A 15,157-nucleotide genomic window follows, 5' to 3' on the forward strand; every position below is an offset into this window, starting at 1 on the left:
ACATCTTCCTTTTCACTGGGTGCAAAAAGATCTTTATGGCTTTTGCAGACTAAACATATGACTTTTAAATGGCTATAATTGGGTAAGATGAATCCTGTCTGAAGTGACTAGCATATTATCCTGTTTTCTGAAGCCTCTGAAATGGCACCTGTCAGCCTCCCAGGATTATGACTGTCACATCACATTCTGATAAATCTGCTCTCTGTGTAGAACTCAGTTTGTCCTACAGTGGTTAAATCCCATCAGTCATGTCACTGATACTTATGAATTATGTAAGGATCTAGATACATTGCTTTTATTTAGAGATAACTGTGATGAAGCATTTTAGGTCACAACCCTGACAAAGCAGCTTTTTCTAGCACTTTCCAGGAGATTTAAAGGAATCAGAGCACAACTCATTATCTGCTGTAAATCAGTGTTGGTTTAACTGCTGTAACCTCTGACCATGAGAGACCTTCTGTCTTGAAAAGAGTGCAGCCCCTGCATGTTTCAGACAACAACATGCAACTACACAACCAAGAAGTAAATCCATCTGCTATTATGAAAAAGAAAGAGCTAAAAGAAAGGAATTCCCCTAAAATGAACAAGTAAAAGCAGAATTCCTGTGGAATACCTCATGTGGGACTTCACATCCAGCAGCTCCAGAGAAGTCACTCGGGGCTCACCAGCCAGATTCTGCAGGATCTTCAGCCTCGGACCACAGTGCTTGTAAAACTCTGTGCAGATATTCAGCAGAGACTCCCGTGGTCTCCTGAACTCCTCTCTGGCAATTCGTTCATCCAGCTCCTCTCTAGGAAGACCCTGGCCCTCCTCCATTAAATGAAGGTTCTCCCTGGAGGATACAAAGTAAGACACAGCAGTGTTATATACAGTAGATCCTCAGGGATAGAATACAACAACCTCTTCATCTTGTTTTTGCAACAGATGCTCTCTTCTGCAGTTGAAAGAAAGGTAGTTGCATCTGCGATTGAGAAACAAAAAGGGGAGGTTATAATCTTCCAAGTCTTGCTAAAAATGTAAATATTTTCTATATGAACTGTCCTGTGATATGTTCCCTCAAAAAAGACTGCTTGTCACAGCAACCATGTGTGGGAATGGTTTGTCACATATCAGGGGAGACTGGGATATAATTATACTGTACCTGATAAAGTGCAGTTTGGCTCCCTGTTCTGGGTACCTGGGAAAACAGAAACAGTGAGGTTGCAAAAAGCAACTTAGTAGTGCCTAAACTTGCTTTTCTAAAAGAAAGTGAAACTGTTCTATCCCAGAGGCTGACACCTCTTACATGGTCAGGATGGTATCTTGTGTTGCTGGAACAATGCCTACACATAGTTACTGACCACACTGAATTGCCTTGATCTCCCAACTTCCATCAAAAAACATATTCCTAGAGTTACTGACCTTTTTCTGAAAGGAAAAATTCAGGCTTAAAAACCACAGCTCTCTTTCAAGTGATTTCTCTTACTGATTTTCACCCCAGTGCTCAGTCTGTTTCACAAAACCAGAGTCACCAAGCAAAAAGAATACCTCAGAGCATTTTTTGTTTTGTTTTGTTTTATTGTCATTTTGTTACTTCTTTTTGAGAAAGCATTAATGGATGGTGCACCACTGGGCTAACATGTCCAAGGCAGGAACAGTAATCATTTTAACATGAAACCCCTGCTGTTGCTAGCAGATGTCTGTTGCAAGGATAACATGACAGAAGAAAGAAGTGCAGGAAACCTGGAGCAGTGCCAAAATATTTTGGATCAGAGGCTGAATGTCTGATAATTAGAAAAATCTGGAAATGTAAGTCAAGATGCCTGAGTCATGCTGGACTGGGAATGTCTACATTGTCTGTCAACAGATACACATTACCTGCTCTCCAAAATCAGCAGATGGATAATAAAGTGCTACTTTCCATTATACCTTATTTTCCTTAGACTGAGCAATCTTGCAAAGGAAGCAAATGGCAATATGTCCACTTCAGACTTCAGCATGTCTGGTTTATCTGCTGGTTTGTCATGTCTGGAGTTTATCTGCTTCTCAGATCAGGGACTGAAAGTCAAAGCCATGTTTTAACCATGACTGAATAGATTTTAAAGAATAATAGATGGATGCCAGGAGTTACCAACCAAGATGTGTCCACATTTATAAACTGACATAATAGCCCTTTGATGATCCATGCAAAAATTGATTTCTAAATCCTTGAATTAAAAAAAATAATAATAAGAAAAAGAGAGATAATAACTTGGAAAACTGCAGAAAAAAAGCTACCCCAGCTTTTGCTAAGCTACAATTCCCCTTCCAGGTCAGCACAAACATTCAGATTTTTAGCACAGTAAGGCATTGTCTGGCCAGGAGAAGGCAGAAGACTTCCTGCAGCAAAGAAAAAACTTCACAATCCCAAATGTTTGTGGGTGGATTAAGCCCTTCTTCTATGACCAAGTAAATTGTCAGTGGCCTTGTTTAATTTGCTAATTGGAATGGCCACTATGGCCAAGGAGCAGAATTACAGTTCACTCATGCCATGTCCTTCCTTTTCTCCTTCTTCTGTGAGAAAGTTCTTTGGTGCTTTGTTTTGTTGAGTTTTGGGGTTTTTTTAAGGACAAGAATATTTCCAGGCATCCTTTTCACTTCTCTCAAAAAGGGTCAGTTACCCTCCCTTTGCTATCTGTACCTGCAAAAAACCCCCAGATGGATGCAGAGGTAAAGATCATAGGAAGAGGCCATAGGGAATGCACAAGGAAATGGGAAAGGGAACAAAAGAAAACTAGAGGAGGTGCCAGTCTCTGTGAGCCTCAACTGATCAGCAGTTTGTGTTTGTACAGGTGTTCAGCCCCTTAGAACAAGGCTGGAAGGATCTGACCCTTCTGCCAGCCAAGCATGCTCTGCCCACTGGTCACTTTGACAGTGGAGTCAGCAGGAAGCAAAGCAGAGAGTGAGTGAGCTTCAGCATATATATTTCTACAGGGAAACAAAGGGAATGAATAATTTAGGATGTGCACCCTCCATTTTGATACCCTGGTCTTCTATATAGATACACTGTTTAAAACTAGAAATCCTGGTCTTGGGTATTTTGGTTATCATCAGAAATGCAGTCCTGGGGAATGTGTTCTTTTGATGTGAGTGTCTTCTCCCACACTCCAGTACCCAGAGCACTCCCTCAGCTGTCTGAGGCCAAGCACTCTGAGCAATGAGAAAAAAAAAACCTTACTGAAAAAAACCCCAAACCAAAACTGTTCCAAAAAATGATAAAAAGAAAGAAAAGCTTTACCTGGTGTTCACACCTGCTGACATGGTGTGGTTTGCTGTTGTGGTCCCTTTATGACCTTGGTCACATCGGCTCATCTGTGGGGCTGTCATAGGCCTGGCAAAGAGAAGGTGAACGCTACACATGAAATCTAACACACAGAAATTGTGCTTTTGCTCTGAGAACTTGCACTAATTTTACCAAGTCTAATACTCAACCATAACTCAAGCTAAGCTGCACGATGTGGCCTGCTGTGCATTCCCTCTCCCCGCACAGCCAGCCAAATGCAGGCTCAGCCCCTTGGCCCATGGGTGGTACCTGGTGAGAACTTCTACACTGTACAGGAGAGCCTGCAAAGAGGTGGCAAGGGCACCCATAGAAGCAATCTCCTCACGAGCTGCTGTCCCAGTGTCCACTTGAGAGGTTTGTCTCTTCAATTTTTGCAGGTAACAGGGAACCAGGGCCTCCAGGACCATCAGCATCTGGAGGCTGGAAAAATAACAATATTTGCTCTGTTATATTTTGTCATTCCTGAGCTCACATTAGGTAGGGGTTTTGGTTTCTATCTGAAGACCCTGGATCTGTCACTAGGCATTCACTGCTTCTCACCAGAAGTCTTGGGCCAAAGAAACAGTTGGATTAGGAACTTCAGGGGGAAATTAGATGATGCAAATATTATTATTATTATTATTATTATTATAGATTATATATTATAGATTATATATTATATTATTATTTTTATAATTTATTATGTTACATTATTAATTATTATAATTAATAATATACAACGAATTATTTATTAGAATAATATTTTAATAGTAAATATTATATAATTATCATATTATTTTATTATCTATTATGATGGATTTATCATGTATTATTGTTATTTGTTATTTATAATTTATTATTGTTATTATTTAAGTATTTATTATGTCTAATTTATTTATTATTAAATATTGTTTATTTAATTGTTATTATTTAATTATTATTTTTATTATTATTATTAAAAAGCCAAACAAACCCTGAACTTTCAGGTATCTTCCAAATATGTCATCCATTGGCTAACTTCATCATCATCATCAATTTTATTATTTGTTATATTTCTATAATTTATTATTATATTCATACATTATCATATTATAATATTAATTATTATTAATTATTAATATTTTATAAATATTTGTTATTTTAATGTTATTTTAATATATAATATTATTATTTTATTATTTTATTATTTTATTTTATATTATTATGGTATTATTGTTAACTATTGTTATATATTATTTATCATTTATTATTGTTATTTTTTATTTAAGTATTTATTATTTCTTATTTATTTATTATTAAATATTTTATTATAATTATTATTAAATTATTATTTTAATTATTATTATTAAAAAAACAAACAAACCCTGAACTTTCAGGTATCTTCCAAATATGTCATCCATTTGCTAACAAGCATTTTCCCTTCCAAAGACTCTTTGATTCTCTGATTCCCTCCTGCAAACTAACATTTGTATTTTAGTAAGTTTATCTCTGCTCTCTCTGTTATCTTCCTGTTCTCTCCAGTCTCTCTGCCTGTCTCTCCCCTCCAGTTCCCTGCCCATTGCTCCTCTGGTGACAGAAACCAGCAGGACATGGTGTGGTCCCCACTGGGACAGCTGCCATGCGCAGCTTTTATGACTTTTCTGAGTCTGCACAAATCAGGACAATGGATTATCACCTTCTGAATGACTCAGGAGCATAAGCCACCACTGTCACACACAGCTTGATGGCTTCACTGATGGAAAAGGTCAAGTCTTCATTCCCATAGCAGAAGTCTGAGGGAGGAAAGTAATATGAGAAGACTGTCACAGAATCATACTAAGTATGAAAGGAGTAACACACTTCCTTTTCCCCCTCTCCTATTGCTTGCTTTTCATGTTAACAATGCCCAATAGGCTCTTGGACAGATAAAAATCTGTTTCTGTAAAATAAACCTGTGCTGCACTCCTACTTGAACCCTACTGCCCAAGAACTCAGTAGGTGAAACAGCTCTCAGCAGGTCACTCACTGCTGAGCAAAGGCCTACAGAGCCCTGTTTCAAACATCACCCACCAAAAGTTAAGTCTTAAGCTCATATATGGCAAGGACACATGTCAAATTAACAATTTTTATGGTCCCTATGCTTAGATGTTCCAGCCACACAGAAACTGATGCTGATGCACCACTGATGGCAGAAGATACTTTAACTTCTCAAAAATCATGGCCACATGGGTGCCAGCACAAAACTGACTCTATTTTGCTAGTGATTTCAGAAAAAGGTTTCAAAAGTATTTAGGTCACATACTGCAAGTATCCCTTTAGGCATAATTAGTTCCAGGCACTAAGAAACTAGAAAGAGTAATATTGGCAAAAGAATATTGTTTTAAATAGAACTATAGCCCTTTTTTCATAACAGTGACTCTGTTATGCAGGAGCCAAAGCCAAAGTTAAGGTCCTAAAACATGTAAATCATAATTCTGAACCAAGATACCAGATACACAACATTCTCATCTACTGTCTCATCATCAACTCATACTTGAGAATTTTCAGAGATGTTTTCAATATTTCTCCACAGAAACCTCCAAGATTTTACACAAATGTTTGGTACAAACCACAAAGAAGAAGAAATATCTTCTCTTTCTGTACCACTTTATATTAAATCTTTCTATATAATTGTGCAGCATCATGAAATCCCAACTTTATTACAAAGCTTTAACTGTAAGGCCAGACAGGCTTCACAGAGCATCAAGATAACTACTATTTGAGAGAAGTGCAAATTTGGAAAATAAGTTGATGATCCTTATAAAAATCAGCAAAAAACACAGGATTGCATGGATAGTTATCAAGAGACAGAATGTCCTGTCTACACCATACAGACACATAAATTCTGCTTTATGATAAATCAACACCCCCTCCAGAAGCTCAGCACTGCTGGATGTCTGAATTGTACCCATCATCATCTACTACTCACAGTCTGCCCACAGGAGAGGATGCTTTTGTTTCCTGTCCATATGGAGCAGAGCAGAGGATGACACTAATCTTGTCAGCATAATATAATTTATTAGGCATCTTTATTCTTCACTCACATATGTTAAAATTCAAAATGCTAGAGGCTAGTCAGACTAGAAGGCTTAAAACAAAAAAAAAGTAGCTTTGGAATAAAATTAATTAATAGTTCCCCTCCTGCAGAAAATATCAAAAGGATGATGGTGATAAAGCCAGTCTTAAAAGCCCCATGAGGCACAGGAAACAGATAGAACATTCCTATAGAAGAGAAAAGCCCTGAAGAAATCATGCTGCATCAAGTATTGAATCAATAAACAATAAACCAGAATTACTGAATAAAGGGTGCTTTACCTAATGACTTGAGAGGCTTTTCTGCTTTCACCAGCTCTAAGATGTCCAAAATGTCTGGAGTATCTCCCTCCAAAGACTGCAGCAGGTCAAACAGGCACTGAGCTGACACTCCTTTGCTGGTCCCGTTGTTTGTAGCATCCTGTTCCAACAAGAGAAATTAATATCAACCCAGGAATGTTTATCTGGAGGTGTGGACAACCTTTGTTTTCCACAAAGGGTCCACATGGAGTTCATTGCTTTCAACCAGTAAGCATTGCCTGACTCAACAGACTGATAATTAATGAATATTTCAAAACATGACTAATCTAGTGTAAGCCTTCACAATGTATACTAAAACTTGGTATTAAGCTTTTAATTCCTGTTGCTGGATTCTGAGAATGGACTTGCATTTAAAGACTTATAAGTCATGATTGTCATTATTGCTGCTGTCTCAGCACCCTGCTCCACCAAGTGTGCAGAAATAAGTGGGGGACCTGGTTCTGTGCAGCACCGAGTGCTCTCTCCTTGTGACCTCTGATGTGGGGTGGCTGTGCACACACAGCTGGGGGTGCCTCCCCCCCAGGACAAGGGAACAGCTCTTACTCACAGGGAACTCCAGGAGAGGGGCCACGCTGGCAAACAGCTGCAGGATAAAGGGCTTGCGGTGCAGGACGTAGAACTGGCGGCACGCAAACTCAATGGCCTGGCGCAGCTGGGGGTTGCTTTCGTAGTCAGAGTACACCTGAGCACATGGAAAAGGACATGGGATCACAGCTCCAGAGGAAGGACTCTTCACCTCCTGAGCCCAGACTGAATCAACTACAGCACTGTCATTCCTGATGGGTTTGTCTAACACGCTTTTAAAGATGGGGACTGCACCACCCTCCCTGGCAATGCATTTCAGGTTTGCTCTCCATGCTCTAACATTCTTTTTTGTCCTACATATTGAGGTCAGTTCCTTCCCTCTCCTTCCTAGAAGCACTTTGCTTGTTAGAAGCCAGTTAGTGCTTTCTTTCTGAATCTTCATATTTTTCAGCTAACCAAATCTTCCAGTCCTTTCTCACAAGACATATTTTCTACATGAACATCCCTGTTTCCCTGCAGTTTCTTGAGTTAACTGATGCTTTCTCTGAGCTGGATAGAGCCAGTACTTCCAGTCACTGCTGATGATGAGAGCAGAATTTTTCCATGTTTTTCACAAGATACAAATCTGTATAGTCACACCAGACTGGCATTTGAGACATTTTTCTCTTCTATCCTTTAGCAGAAGGATGCTGTTGATTCATGTTTGGCTTCAGGTCTATAATTCCAACATTCTGTCCTGCAGATGTGCCACTAAATCAGTTACTTCCCTTCCAACACAGTGTGTTGGTTTGGGTTTTTTCTTTTCTTTTTTTTTCAGACTGCATCTCTAGTTTGTCATGATAATTTGTACTCCTGCTCTGTCCTCCAACACAGTGACAGTGCCACCCACTTTTAAAATATTTTAAGTTTTTAGAGTGGCATTTCCTTCAGGGCTGGCCATTGAACCATGCAGAGGATATGTTGCCAATTTGTGGGATTTGTTTCTCAGTTATGTAAACAGTGTGAATTCCCAGGAGCAGCTTCTCCTTGTGAGACCTCTGCAGACACTTCTCAGTGCTCTGGCAGGCTGAGGAAATCAGCACAACTTTCACACAACCAGAACCCTCTAGCACGGGGACAAGGCCTGTCAATTACCAGCAACATCACATTTACCTTAAAAAAAGGGAAATGATTAACTGTATATGCATTTTACCAAGGGAAATGGAAAAACATGCAACAAAAAGAGCCGCTTGGGGAAATGTGCATGTATGCACCAGGAACTGCCCTTCAATTAGCAGCTGGATCAAGCCCAGGAGTGGTAAAAGAATTGACCACAAACAAACCAACTGGCCTTGGGTGCCTGGCACAGAGAAATGAAAGTCTGCAAAACCAAACAGGCTCAGAAACACTTGTATTTTCTTTTGGAACTGCTTTTTCACCTCCCAGGAGTGGTATTTTAATAACTCAGTAGTTGACAATAATTGAGGGTGAGGAGAGGAAAGAATTACAAACTAATTTCTCTCAATATGAAGTGAAAATGAAGGGAGAATGATTTGCAGGACTGAATGGTTGCTGTTGAGGACTTCAAATTATGTTATTAGGCTATTTTATTTCAAAATGTCTTGTTTCTCATTAATAAACCCATGCTGACCTGGATTCAATTCATACTTGAGGCAGGATATCAGACTTTCCAACTACTACAGAGCTTGTTTACATAGCTAAAGTAATCACTGGTTCTAATTATTGTTCTTCATTAAGTATGTGAAAATTAAATGTATAGGGATTCTTTTTTTCATGAAAGGGCACAATAATATTTGCATTATAATACTAAATCTCTACTTAGATATTGCCTTGGAGCCCTACAGAAATAATCCTTTCTATCTGTCAAATAATTATTTTTAAAATTTTATTTTTTGGGGTTTTTTTTAAGAATCAAAAGAAAAAGATGCCCATTTGTTCATCTGGAAGAGAAACTCCACCTCTGACACTTCCACTATTTTTCATCACTCACAAGAAAAGGCAACATGCCAATTTTTCATAAGCATTTTGAGTTATTTTCATACATTAAAAGTGAATGTAATTTAGTTTCGATTAGCAAGGAGTAAATCCAGATATTTCAACTATTTCCCAAACTTCAGCCATCCCTGAAGTAAAAACCATGGAGAGGTGCCCAAGGCCCAAAAATTGTGCAGAAATTTCACATTTCTGTGTTGAAGTACAGAGAAAGGTAAATAAATGTCTGTTTTCCTAACACAAAGGAGAACAGAAAATGTAGTAGTTTACTCAAGAAGGAAAGCTAATTTGGGCCATCCCACGGTTGCCTTCTTGGGGTGCCTAAAAGCTGTCATGAGGTTTGATGTCTCATGAGCAGATCAAAGCTTCCCTGCTAATTCCTCACAGGAATCACAGGATGGTTTGGGTTGTAAGGCCCATCCAGTTCCACCCCCTGCCATGGGCAGGGACACCTTTCACCAGAGCAGGTTTCCCCAAGCCCTGTTCCACCTGGCCTTGAGCACTCACAGGGATGGGGCAGCCACAGCTTGTCTGGGCAGCCTGTGCCAGGGTCTCAGCACCTTCACAGGAAGAACTTCTTCCTCAGATCTGTCCCGAAGCTGTTCTGTGTCAGCAGGAGGCTCCCTGGGGTTGCTCCTGGGCACAGCTCACCTGCAGCATGCTGGGCAGCACCCACTGGTAGCCACTGAGGGAGAAGAGGTGGTTGAAGTGCACGGCCGTGTTGATGACGGTGGCAGCGTACTGCCGCAGCAGGGCACTGTCCTCGGGGTGCAGGATCAGAGCCCCGTTGAACACGTTCAGGAACAGCATGATCTCGTCCCCCCACGGGAACTCGCTGGGCATGCCGAGGAACATCTCTTCCAGCAGCTTAATCCACAAGCTTTTCTGAAGGGTATCCAGGCCAAAGAGCTCTTTCCCAGCTGCAGGGGAGAAGAGCAATCGACAGCAACAGCAGTCAGCTCTGTCCACCACAGCCAGCCTCACCTCGCTGCAAAGAACCACCCCACAATAACAACCATCCTTCTGCCTTTTTGAAATCATTCCACCCTTCCTGTGTTTTGTTTAAGTGCCCACAGGCAAACCTCAACTGAAAGCATCAATATAAAGGTGAAGAATGATAAATATCACACAGTTCATTAATCTGCTGGCTGGACACTCTTCCCTTAAAAAGTGCAAGATCTGAGCTTGTACATGCATCATCTGCCTCACACAGAGGCTGGGCAGATTTATGCTCAGTTTTTATGTTCCAGGTGTCCCACACATTACAGGAAACTGATGCAGAGTTACAATAATGCTTCCGAAATCAAGTGCCTTTAGGGCTGGTACAGAACTTGCCAATGCTTACCACTGTGCAACAATGGCCTATTTAACCTTCTTAACATCAGGCTGGAAACCCTACTTTACCTTCAGAGAAAAGTTTCTATGTGGACTGTTTCTTTATCTCCACTGCAGAATTTACCCAGTCTTGGATTTCGACTGATTCCACAAAGCAGATGGCAAAGGACTTTGAGCAATCCTTTCTGGGTAGTCTCATGCATGATTTTAATACTCAATTAAAATTCATTCTCATTTGGGTCCAAAGCAAGTAGCCTTGTCTGGAGAATTCTAACAGCGAAGCCCTTTCTGCTGCTGTGCTTACAAACCAACAGTTCTGTATCAGTTTCCCCAGGAAGGGATTCATCAGCTTCCAGGAAAGCTGCAAGCCTGTGTGTTTCTAGGGCAAATAAAGCACTCACTGAAACCTTCTGGGTCTTGAAGAGCCCTGCAGGAAAGCTGCCAGAGGCTCATACCTTGGGGATCGCTGAAGAGAGAGAACTCAGCATCAATGGCACTTCGGGGAAACGAAGGCAGGCGGAGCAGGTCCTCCTGGAGCATGGACACATGAGACTGCTTGTGGGCTGGGGGGATCTTCTGTGTCAGTGAGATCAGGAACAGCACCCTCCCCACCTCCTCCAACTTGCGGGTGAACACCTGGCGGAGAAAAGGAGACAAAGATCTGTATCAGCCTAATCCAAAAGCTCTTTAAAGTGTATATGCACTTTCCCAGGTTCATTTCTACAGCTTTCTCTGATTGGAGGGATGCTGCACTCATGGCTAGGAGGATCATGATGAAATTCACAGGGCTAGTGCTGCACCCTCTCACTAGAATTTATGTGACCACTGTTTTCCTGCCCAGGTCTGCAAAGATGGATTGTGTTTGTAAAAATGGTTCTAACAACATTTCCTATTTCAGTCTTCTGGAGTACCCTAAGTGGCTGAGGAACAATTTTCAACTTTGCTATGGGTTTTTTTGTAGATTAATGTAAGCCCCAAGGTGGTCAGAGAAACCAACTCCAAAGTGAAAGCCATATGTTTGTATTTCCTCTTTTCAATGTTGTAGACAATAGTCAACAAGAAGCTGGAATTTCTATCTGTTTTCTGGGATAAGTCTGGCTGACATCTGGCCATAGAAAGTACATGTATAATTGCAAAAGAAAAGCAGTCAATAAAACATAGCAGACCAGCTTCTGTGCTACTGAAAAGGAGAAAAATCTTACTTGACTTCAGAGATCACTTACACTTTATACCAACTGGGACACCAAATTCCATTCTACCAGCCTCCTTTGAACTTGTGGCTGATAGGACTGTGGCCAGGCTAGATCCTCTATTCCTATTCTGATGCTAAAAGTAACCATTAAGGCAGAGTGATATGTAGTTCCAGAAGCAGCTGTCTTTGGAAGCAGTTTCGAGGCACCTCATAGCTACTGGGACAAAGCCAAAACCAAAACTTGAAGCATGTGGCAAAGATCAGGTTCACAGGTCCTGCCTTGCTATGACCTGTGCTCTGAAGTGCACTCAGCTCAGAATTCAAGAATCAATCACAAAAGCAAGTGCTTTTCCATGGATTGATGCTCAGTGGGTGCTTGGTTACTCGTGTTGCTTTCTTTGCTGAAGCAGGATGTTTTCCAGCAACATGACTACAGTGAGGCTAGCAAATGTAATTTTACCTCAGAAATATTTTGGGTTCTAGGTGCTCCAAATATAAACATGTGGAAAGCAAAATAATGCCCTGAGAAAAAAAGTGAAGTCCATTTAAATATTTTTGGATCATGTAGGGGTGTATTAATTAAACTCTTTTACAATTCCATTTTGTGGGACGTCTCCTAGAACCAGAGTAATTTCTGTTTGAGAAGCAACCAGGTTGACCCCAAGTAATTTTAGATTTTTATTGACTTTCTACTGACAGGTGCATGACATGAAATATTGTCCTATTCTGTGCCATACACACATGAGATGGCATTGACTTTATTTTCCATTATTTTAGCTGCCAGTAGCTCTTAAACAGCTGTACAACTGCCTTTTATAACCACTCCTGATGATATTTTCCTACTCTCAGTAAGAACATAACTACAGTAGCTGGTTTTTGGCTGCAAAAACACAATTGTTAATACCAAATATATAGTGTTTAAGCACATTCACTGTCACAACTGCAGCTGCCAGATACATTTGGCCAAACTCAACCAGTTTAGAAGTAAAACAAGTCCTCAGATTAGGCGAGGATAGGTTAGATTTAAGTCTAAACAGGGGATCCCCAGCCAATTCCATTTGATGGTAAGTGGCAGACACATCACTGGTCAGAGAGCTGGGTGATCCAAGATCCAAGATTCCACCAATTGCCCATCTAAGCCCAGGAAATTCAAACCCCTCATAAAAAGAAGTTCTGAACTATAAAACAGGCTGTTTGTCACTGATGCTAGGTGAGTCATTTTACATCATGTAATAAATTCACACATCCTTTTAATAATCCACCTAAAGGAAACTGGCTGGGCAGAGCTGGGGAGGGGGGAAATTCACATCCCACTCCAATCTTCCCACAATAATGTACAGTGTATATGGCCCCAAGACAGATTTCACTGATTGCTACTTCTCCAGCAAAGCTCTTGATCTGCATGCAGCATGAAGCCTTCAAAAGGGAACAAAAAGATCTATTTTTAGGGTGTTTCTGGGAAGAGGTGTTTGGTGGCAGTATGATACCTGCTTCTGAATGAGCTCTTGACCCTTTTCTGGGTGCATCTGCACCAGGTTGAGCTGGGGAGAAACTGACCTCCGGAAAGGATAAATATCACGGACGTAGGTCTGCCAGGAAAGGAAAAAAAGTGTGTTTTAAACAAAACTAATCACTATGGTATCACTCAACAGAATGGAAAAAAGGGTCCTTTAGCCCTTTCTGAAGGGCAGAGGCTTTCAGGCATGGTCAGGCATCATGAAATGGCACAAACAGAAGAGAAATTAGATCTTTTCTAAGAAAACTAGACATTCGTGTCTTCTGACTCTTCCCTCTTCTCTCAAATTCCAATCTTTCACCACACACAACTAAAGATGTGATTCCCACAGGACAGAACTCTATTTATAGGGTGTTTGTTCTCCTTTAGATAACCCTGAGGTTTAAAAAGGAGCTAGATGAAAAGTCACAAAAAGAAAATCACATGGACTTGATCTTTGCCTTACCTTGTTGTAATGAATGAGATTCCAACGCTTATCCATTAAGAAATAATGAGAAGACTGAGTTTCAGGTATGTTAAAAAACTCCAAACATTCCTGAAAAGAAAGAAATCTAAATATCCTTTTACTTTTCAGTTGTTTTGTACAACTATCACAGCATCCAAAAGAAGAATATCCATCTAATAATCTATAAAGGCACAAACACGCATGCCTTAATCAGACTGGCACAAGGTTCTGGCTTTATTTATTTCACACTTTAATCATCAAGTAGCTGAGTATGTTTATGACAATCAAGGCATGCTGACATCACAATCCTGTGACTGGTGTTACTTACCTTGGTGTTTTCATATCACACATATTTGCCTGAGTGTATGAGCCATATGGGCCTTGGTATTTATCAAGACTTAGTGATAGGTGATATGCAGAGACACTGAAGTTCTAACGCTTCAAAACACCGAGATGTGATTCCCAGTAAAATTTAACATAGCCAGGCAAACTGAAGGCTTTTACAAATCTGTTTCCTATGTGCCTCAATTAAAACCATCCATGAAATTTTGGCAGAAAGTGACTGCATAGCTCCTGAATACCAAAATATTGTTGTGGCTACTGAACCATCATTTTCACTCTGATCTTGATCAATCTCTCATCTCTAGTGTTGATAAAAACAAACATTTAAATGATTTGTGTATTTATCAAAAGTATATAGCAAATACCCAACAAGCTGCAGTGTCTCCAGATGTAATTGCATTTGTGAGGTTTGGGCTTTCTGTGAGTTCAGAACATTTCTATTATCCTTAAACCTGGGATCCTGTTTATTGCAACCAAGCTGCCCTCACGGGGAGACAGACATGCCTGTGAGCAGAATTTCCCTCCCTGACTCTGGAACAGGATGATCAGGCAGAATGCATTGCTGGCATACAGGTATGGCAGGTAAATGTAAGCAGTTTGTCCAGCTCAAAAACTCACTCCTACCTTCAGAAGAGCCTCAAACTGTGTGTCCTCGTGGACTGGTAACTGTGTTGGGATGTCACACTCATTCTGTCCATGCACAACAAGGGTTTTTGTGCCTAGAGGAAGAAAAGTTGTTGCATTTTCCTTGGCCTCTTTAATTAGCTCAATTTCAAGAGACTGCCCATGGAGGAAGAGTGGTGCTTGAAATTCATCCCTGGACAGGCAGACAGACTATGCAAGTCCTATCTGGAACTATTAATTAGTGTTAACATATTCTTACACTTCCACAGTTTAATGAGAAATTGATCTGTTCTTAAAGGATGAGCTGATTTTAGCAGCAGCTGTCAGCTCTGAGGAAGAAACACATGCAAAAGGTCAAACCTGTTTATCAGCAAGATATTTCTTGTCTGACTCACGATGCCCAGAGTCCAAATGGTAGTTTTACAATGATTCTTCTGCCAGCCCAGCTGGCACAAAGCTCTGGGTTGAAATACTGTTCTGATTCACTTTCTGTTTGCTTATTTTAGAGCTCTTAAAGTGTTTGTTTGTTGTTTT

General features: G+C 40.4%; 1 protein-coding gene across 5 annotated transcripts in view; it reads right to left on the bottom strand.

The window, feature by feature from the left end:
- UNC80 (unc-80 homolog, NALCN channel complex subunit) overlaps positions 1-15,157 on the bottom strand; it is a 121,856-nt gene that overhangs the window by 29,872 nt on the left and 76,827 nt on the right. For all 5 annotated transcript variants that reach the window (XM_033516036.1, XM_015634470.3, XM_015634467.3 and 2 more), the window contains 12 exons: positions 14,624-14,718; positions 13,658-13,747; positions 13,184-13,285; positions 10,960-11,140; positions 9,821-10,089; positions 7,200-7,334; positions 6,614-6,752; positions 4,956-5,052; positions 3,551-3,721; positions 3,257-3,349; positions 1,142-1,177; positions 614-832 (listed from right to left, as the gene is read on the bottom strand). In XM_033516036.1, the coding sequence (XP_033371927.1) occupies positions 614-832; positions 1,142-1,177; positions 3,257-3,349; positions 3,551-3,721; positions 4,956-5,052; positions 6,614-6,752; positions 7,200-7,334; positions 9,821-10,089; positions 10,960-11,140; positions 13,184-13,285; positions 13,658-13,747; positions 14,624-14,718 (1,627 nt within the window). The remainder of the gene's footprint in view (positions 1-613; positions 833-1,141; positions 1,178-3,256; positions 3,350-3,550; positions 3,722-4,955; positions 5,053-6,613; positions 6,753-7,199; positions 7,335-9,820; positions 10,090-10,959; positions 11,141-13,183; positions 13,286-13,657; positions 13,748-14,623; positions 14,719-15,157) is intronic.

This window comes from Parus major, chromosome 7 (assembly GCF_001522545.3).
Source record: "Parus major isolate Abel chromosome 7, Parus_major1.1, whole genome shotgun sequence".
Taxonomy (NCBI): domain Eukaryota; kingdom Metazoa; phylum Chordata; class Aves; order Passeriformes; family Paridae; genus Parus; species Parus major.